The sequence below is a fragment of the Pygoscelis adeliae genome, unplaced genomic scaffold (genome assembly GCF_000699105.1).
Source record: "Pygoscelis adeliae isolate BGI_AS28 unplaced genomic scaffold, ASM69910v1 Scaffold127, whole genome shotgun sequence".
Lineage (NCBI taxonomy): Eukaryota > Metazoa > Chordata > Aves > Sphenisciformes > Spheniscidae > Pygoscelis > Pygoscelis adeliae.
In genome coordinates, this window is record NW_008825208.1 from 5,832,904 (window position 1) to 5,840,933 (window position 8,030).

At 45.0% G+C, this 8,030-nt stretch overlaps 1 protein-coding gene across 4 annotated transcripts in view; it reads right to left on the reverse strand.

Moving 5' to 3' along the window:
- The window catches only part of PTGR1 (prostaglandin reductase 1), a 25,219-nt gene continuing 17,189 nt past the window's right edge, over positions 1–8,030 (reverse strand). For all 4 annotated transcript variants that reach the window (XM_009328961.1, XM_009328962.1, XM_009328960.1 and 1 more), the window contains 6 exons: positions 7,253–7,420; positions 5,197–5,314; positions 4,750–4,905; positions 3,071–3,176; positions 1,907–2,025; positions 1–404 (listed from right to left, as the gene is read on the reverse strand). In XM_009328961.1, coding sequence (XP_009327236.1) covers positions 294–404; positions 1,907–2,025; positions 3,071–3,176; positions 4,750–4,905; positions 5,197–5,314; positions 7,253–7,420 — 778 coding nt within the window. In that variant the 3' untranslated portion in view covers positions 1–293. The remainder of the gene's footprint in view (positions 405–1,906; positions 2,026–3,070; positions 3,177–4,749; positions 4,906–5,196; positions 5,315–7,252; positions 7,421–8,030) is intronic.

Here is an 8,030-nt window from a genome sequence, read left to right on the forward strand (position 1 = left end):
CTTTCTACAAGCCAATTCACAGACAGCTTCAAGCTACTATTAAATCTGTTACAATTCTGATGAGGTGTAGCAGTTTTAAGGCTTTTATTTTTTGTGTAGCTTTGGGAAGCAACTCTCAAGCTCTTCAAGAGCAAAGCCATTGGCATATACTTACACATACTACCCCAATTATTAACAGAAGTTATCATCACCAAACATCCAGCAAAAAGACTGAAACATGCCTTCCGATCAGTGAGTTAAAAGCACTTTAACAGAATCATTCTCTTGTGCCAGTCTCCCAGGATATGTGACCTTCAGACTTTTACAATGGCTTTTCCAAGATTTTCTCCCTTTAACATTCCAATGAAAGCCATTGGCATGTTCTCAAATCCTTCAGTCACTTGTTCATGGCACTTCACTTTTCCCTGTCAAAAGGAAGAAAGGAAATGGCTGAGTTTTTGTTCACCAGCTCCCTAGTTTTTAGCATCGTCCCCCTGCACTCGGCACTGGCAAGGCCGCACCTCAAATACTGTGTTCAGTTTTAGGCCCCTCACTACAGGAAGGACATCGAGGTGCTGGAGCGTGTCCAGAGAAGGGCAATGAAGCTGGTGAAAGATCTAGAGCTCAAGTCCTTTGAGGAGCGGCTGAGGGAACTGGGGTTGTTTAGCCTGGAGAACAGGAGGCTGAGGGGAGACCTCATTGCTCTCTACAACTCCCTGAAAGGAGGTTGTAGTGAGGTGGGTGTCGGTCCCTTCTCCCAAGTAACTGGCGAAAGGACGAGAGGAAATGGCCTCAAGTTGTGCCAGGGGAGTTTTAGATTGGATGTGAGGAAATATTTCTTCACCAAAAGGGTTGTAAAGTACTGGAACAGGCTGCCCAGTTGAAGTCATGGAGTCACCATCCCTGGAGATATTTAAAAGAGGTAGATGTGGTGCTTAGGGACATGGTTTAGTGGTGGATTTGGCAGTGCTAGGTTTGTGGTTGGACTCGATGATCTTAAAGGTCTTTTCCAACCTGAATGATTCTATGATTCTATGATCTTCGGAAGACTAAATCACAACCAGATTTTCTCCAGCTTGTATGTTTTATGTTTTATCTGAAACATGCAAGCTGTCACGCACCAGGGTAACTTTGCAAGACTAGGCAGGTAGGACCTGCTTTTGTTGCAAGACCTTCTACCTGGAGTCATAACAGGGAGCAAAAGTCACTGCTATAAAAACACACCAGGACAGATTTAGTGCTACTTGGTCCCCAAACAATGGACAAGTAGGGTATTACTTCCCCAAAGCCCGGCCTGTCTCTACCCGTAAGGAAGTATGGAATTGCAAATCCAAGCAATCAAAAGCTGAGCCATCCCAAATCTTCATGTTTGTAAAAGCTAGAGCCTTTAGTGTTCGCACTCACAAGCTTTTCACAGCCATGAACCAAGTGTTAAACTCAGCTTCCATTTAGAAAAATAAAATTTAAGAAATTCCCTATTAAGTCCCTTTAAAGCCCAGCTCACAATTCCATAAAAACATCCATTCTTGCCAGTAATTTCAGCACAATACTACAGTGGAAATCCCTGCTCATACTACAAATGAAATGAGACTTCTGAATGAGAAATAGAAAAATCACTCTAAATATGAAACTCTTCATTGCCAGAGAAGTGTTTTGAATTACTCTAGAAGCATCCTTTTTCAAAGCCTACGTGTATTCTGGAGTATATCTAAGCCCACAAGCTAATATCGCAGGTCTCAACAAAGCAGAAGGGATCAGGCATGTTCACTATGGTTTGAGTGTCCCCAAAAGGCTCAAAGATCAAGTCAGGTGGAAGAAAAGTATCACAATGGGCCCTCACCTCAACAGCTATGACAAGAGACCCCTTGCAAAGAGGGAAGCTACGGTGTGAGTACACCTTACAGAAAACTACCCCTTCCTTCCTTACCTCCAGGACCCATTTTAGCAGTGCCTTCAGACCTTCCTCCCGGCGGTTATTCCAGCGGGTCACAATAAACCCTTCCATTCGAAGCTCTTTGAAGATCATTGGAACCTGCACATAAGGTCCTGCAGCAGAAAGGAACAGCAAACCACCCACAATATCAGTTTCATTTAAAATAAGACCCAATGCCTAAAGAGAGCTTTTAGCCAGTAAAGACCACTGAACCACTTTGTTCCAGCCAGAAGCAACTGGGTTTTTTTCCCAAACAGAATTTCCAGGACAAAAGACCAAGGTTTCATGGACAGACAGCCACCCAGGAAAACAGGCCTGATCCATAAAGCTGTGGGGCCGAACACCTAACTCTCCTGAAAACAGTTTCATTCAGAAGTAAAGCAGCCTCAGCTTCAGCTGAGGGGTTTCAGCTGAATCCTGGAAATACTGTTTTGACAGCTTGTTTGGTAGCCTGCCAAGCTCTCATGCTCTTCCTAAATCTCAAAAAAGTTACGCACATTAAAAAAAAGTTCCCTCAATCATAAAAATATAGTATGATAGTCTCCCCACTCTCAAAAGCCTGTTCCATTTTTAAAGTGATCTGCGAGTCCAAAGCCAGTCAGTTGTCAAAGAGAATTCAGACCTCCCGCTTCTTCTAGAAGGCAAATTTGGAAAACTTAATGCTATTGAAAGTGAATATTCATCTTGGCCACATTTCCCAGTAGTTTCACCAGTAGTTGAACTCTTGTGGAAAAAAAAAACCAAAACCCTAAGCTGTTTAATCTAAAAACCCGAGGGAAATCCATTCTCTCATCTAAAAGTACATACTGTGTAAGTGGCATCATGCCACCACACCTGCCTTCTACTGATCTGTATCTGCTTAGGGCCCCGGGGAATCCTGGTTTAAGTAGTTTAGTCTCTCCTTCCATTTCTAATCAGCTGATGTTCTCCATCCGATACCAGTGTGCACAAAGGGGGATGTGTGCACGTACGCACAAGGAGTGCGGTCACGCTCCCGCTGCCCCAGAGCAGCGGTTAGTTACCCAAATGTACACACATACATACACTCAAATGGCATACGGAAACAACCAATAAAATCTCAGGGGACTCCCATTATGTCTTTATCTCTGCCATCACCAAACAGGAAACAAACTTAGACACAGGAAAGCAGGCCCACACCTTTCTGAGGCACGGAGTCATTGTACTGAGAGATGGCTCCACAGACTGCAATCCTTCCATATTTCTTCATCTGGTTGATAGCAATACTGGCAAATTCTCCACCCACCTACAAGAACCAGAGCATGTGCAGCATTAGAGACATCCAGTGTTTGGCATTGACTGCCAAAACCTGCCAACCTTGCATTGTTGCACCAACAGGTTCCACCAAGGGGTGGAGAGGTGAGTTCCACTACTCCGAAGACTCAGTGGCTGCAGAAACCCTTACACTGAGTCAACACCTATGAAGACTTGATGTCACTCTTCTAAAAATTAGTTATGAACACAGGGAATTGGTTTTAATTCCAAATCTGCTTCACAAAGCTTGGTTTGGAAGCACTGGGCAGGACTTGCCCTTAGATCCCTCCTCCTAAGGGGCATGTCCAGGGGCACTAAGAAGCACCACCTCTGCTTTTCCCCCCCACCAGTCTGCACTTTTACCTCTTCACATTATGTTGATGACAAGTTTTTACTCAGTGATTCTCCTCCCAAATGAGGATGTACTATACTCGGAAGCTTTTAACAACAGAGAAAAGCTGTGAGAAAATTTACTGCTGGGGAGAGCTCTGCACAAAAGTTGGAAGCGAGAGGGAAGGGAACGGATATGACCATAAAACCCATTTAAGACCTTAGCAGCACAGGACATGAAATCTGGGGGGGTGAGGCAAGGCAACCAGGAGCTCCTGCCACAGGGGCAAGCGCTTTGCCCTCGCACCATGCATTCACATCGATTGCCAGGGCAAGGCAGGTGCGTTGCAATCCACACAGAACGACAGCACTGTCATCCCTGGATTGGCAGACAGACTGCTGAGAGAAAGACATGCTAAAGGGGTAATGATGGCTGCCCTTTAAACCAGGTGGCTAGCCAGGGAGTTTTAGGCCAGTATGTCAGCTAATACCCCTGTGCCAGGTATTATATTATCAGGTATAATGCATACATTAGCTATACTAGGAAATTAAAAACACCAGGGCTTGTTCTCTGTCTTGAAGGTGAACTGACATGGTTTGACTGCATCTGTACTGTTAAACTCTCCAAAACAAGATGGTCACATTCAAACAGCTTATCAAGAACACTCCACAGCCCCCATTAACTCCAGCTGTACCTGGGAGAGGTCAGACACCCTCTGTGGGCCACTCCAGCAATTTTACAAGTGAGCCTTTCAACTGTTTTGTTTACAGGTACCAGTGTAGCCACCTGGACCATGTAACATGCAACCATCCATGCTCGCCCCCCTTCCAGCAACAGCAGAGGACTGCCTGTGGTCCAAGGTGGGGCCAGGAATGGACCGGAGCTCTCTCTGTTCAGCATCAGTTAAATGTTCACTGTGACCCTCACGTCCCCAAAATGTGCCAGACTTTCCAAAGAATGAAAGCTTCTCTCTCCATTCACAAACACCACCAACAATCCAGCTTTGCCTTTCGGTCTTTGTTCTTTCTGTTACTGCCCAAGTCGGCCGCAGAAATAAGGGTGGGAAGGGAACAGGAAAGCAGTAAGCTCTTATGGAGACCATTTCTCAATTAGATGGAACTCAATATCGAGTTCCTGGTGTAGTCTTCAATTAGATATATACAATATTGAGTTCCTGCTATAGTTTAAGGAGAATGACAGTCTGTTCAGGGAAGGGCCCTCTCTCTGAACTCACATTGTCAAAGAAACAGTCGTAGCCATCAGGAGAGGCTTTACGCAGTGCTTCATCCAAAGATGTAACAGTCTTGTAATTAAAGGCTTCATCAAAGCCTATTTTTTTCAGATAGGCAACCTTGTCATCTGAGCCAGCACAGCCAACCACTTTGCAACCCTGCAAGGAAAGGAGAAAAACATTTTTAAACATCCCCTCACGACACAGGCTAACACTCACAGCTGAGTGGAGAGCTCACCCTTAAAGTCAGGCTGTTGTCACCACATGAGTTCCTGAGCGCTAGGAAACATTCAACTAGCTTTGCTACATCTTCAGGAGCTTGTCCCATCTCAAGACCTTACTGTAGGCATGCCTTCAGGGATGCTTGCCCTCCTGATCATTCATGGCCTTGTTCCCCTGTCTCCAGGTGAGCCTTCTGAGGAGCAAGTATGAGCAGTTCAAGCCACTCACCCCAATTTTAGCGAGCTGCCCCACTACAGAGCCCACAGCTCCAGCTGCAGCATTAACCAGCACCGTCTCTCCTGGCTTCATCTTGCAGACCTCCAGCAGACCAAAATAGGCAGTGAGGCTGTGAAGAAAAAGAAAGAATGCTCAGTGAGGAATAAAAGACGCCAGACACAGAGATGTGACTTGACCACATTGAACCAATATCAAAATATCATCACAACCAGAACAAGGTTCAGTTTTCTTCATTCTTTATGAAATATAAAAATTAACCCAAACTTCTTAATTTGGCTTTTTTTACAGCCATCCCATTAAAAAAACAGATACACTACTGGGAAACAGGATGCTGTGGCATAAGTCTACCTTAGGTGAGAACAGCTTTCCTTGCGCTCACCAGCCGGAAGGAGAAACACATAACTCTGTAAGGTGACAACTCAGTTACACACTGGATGAGAGAGTAAATCCAAGCTAGACAGAGGTCAGGAGACAGCTGGTATCTACCAGATTGAGCCAAAGATTAAACGATACTCATCACAAATCAAAGCTGGCAGAAAAAGAAAAAAACGTTGGCAAAACCTTGCTGAACTGATGGGCACACTACTCCTGAGGACTACTGTGCAGAGCTACAGCTACTGGGTGAATAGTGATTGGTAGGAACCACTAAAGTTTAGCTCAAGCATGTTCCACTGATCATATAAATACTGAATGACATCAGGCTCTGCAAGCTTCCTGAAGCAATGTGATCAACTGGCCCAGAATCCCAACAAACTTTTCTTCTAGCTTCTAAATTCAAGCTTAGAGCTTCCCACTGGCTCCGAACTGAAAGGGTGAATGTCCTGGTTTCTGCTGAGATAGAGTTAATTTTCTTCCTAGTAGCTGGTCCAGTGCTGTGTTTTGGATTTAGGATGAGAACAATGTTGATAACACACCAATGTTTTAGTTGTTGCTGAGCAGTGCTTACACTAGTCAAGGACTTTCCAGCCTCTTATGCCCTGCCAGTGAGAAGGTGGGAGGGGGCACAGCCAGGACAGCTGACCCAAACTGGCCAAAGGGACATTCCACACCATGTGACGTCATGCTCAGTACAGAAACTGGGGGAAGCTGGCTGGGGGTGCCGCTGCTCGGGGACTGGCTGGGCATCGGTCAGCGGGTGGTGAGCAATTGCATTGTGCATCACTTGCTTTGTATATTCTTTTATTGTTAATATTATTACTATTTTATTTTATTTCAATTATTAAACTGTTTTTATCTCAACCCACGAGTTTTCTCACTTTTACTTTTCTGATTCTCTCCCCCATCCCACCAGGGGGGAGTAAGCAAGCGGCTGCGTGGTGCTCAGTTGCCAGCTGAGGTTAAACCACGACAGTGAACTCAATTCATCTAGCAGCTGTCTGGAAAAACACGCATCTTGCCTGATGTAAAAATGAAATCTGAGAAGTTCTGCATCACACACAATGTTAAAATCATTTTGAAAGCCCTCCATGTCAACAGGACTGACCCAAGTCCTGATTTCCCATACAAACTGCAGAAAAAGAGAGAAGAAATGTGGAAGATGACTGAGAAACTGCAGTAGTGAATACAGATTCCGAAACACAGCAGCTCTGTCTGCTGCAGTGCAATTTAAAGGACCTCTATTTTACTGCATGATATGACAGTTGTCTTTTGCCATTTTGGGGGCAATTCTGGAAATATGGTGATAGCAGAATAGCCCAATCAGCAAAAGCAGAGTAGTCCAGGTGCCAGTGAAGTTTGAGTCTTTCCACTGACGTTAATTCAGATTGAACTGGGTTCTTTCCAGTCCCTCCTGGATCCTCTTCCTACCTTATTATAACCCAAGGAGACGCACCATAATCTCCAAGGCAAATCTCCTCTGATCTAGAGGATGGGCCAAACTTCAGGCCCTCTACAGGATACGGGCATCCAGAAGCATGCATGTTTTTTACCGGAGTGAGCAGACAACATACTGGTAGAACAAGACGAGGGGAAAAGGTCATACAGATAGGCAGAAACATTCTGCACAACAAAATCCAGGGGATAGCTGCCTTTGGATCTCAAAACTCACCCTGGCATGCCAACCGTCCCAAGAGCCAGAGATTTGGGGAGTGATTCTGGCCAACTGGAAGGAAGGAGTTGTAGATCTTTCCCATCAGAGATGAAATGAGTTCTCCAGCCACTTCTAGCCACGACAAAGGCCCCCACTGTGAAAGCAGGATTCTTGCTTTCTACAATCCTGTTTAAAAGAAGGGGGAAAAAAAAAAAAAGAATACCCTGTCAGAGACAAATCATTACTGGTTCTTCTCTCCTTTATTCCTGTTGCCCTGTGATGCAGGAGAAAAGAAATATTTCACATCAGGACATTTAGCCCATGCCTGCTGATGCTGTAGGCTCCTGATGTCTTTCCTGAAATGTCTACAATCTCTCATCACCAGGGGGATACTGGGCAACATGATTCTAGACTCAGCCCTGCCCACAAATCCAATGTTCCCACATAGATGCCGACTTCTTCTTTGAGTAGCACCAGTCTGGTATGAATTCAGACTAGGCTACTGTGAGTTAGAAGGCAGGAAAGAGGATGCCGGGATGAAAGGGTGGAAAAGCAAGAAGTCTCAGATAGGCTGTAACAAGCAGTTCCATTCTCAGACAACCTGCACCTCATTTAAAGGCTGAAGATCCTGAAGATGGAACCTCTTAGGGTAACAAAACCAGATAGAAAGCAGTATCTAGCAACAGGAAGAAGTTCATACTTGCAGTGTCTCTGTGCCAAATGAAAATTCAACTTTGTTAGTCCAATGGGAAAACTACGTTGGGAAGGGGTAGGTAAGCAGCTTTGAAATGTTGGA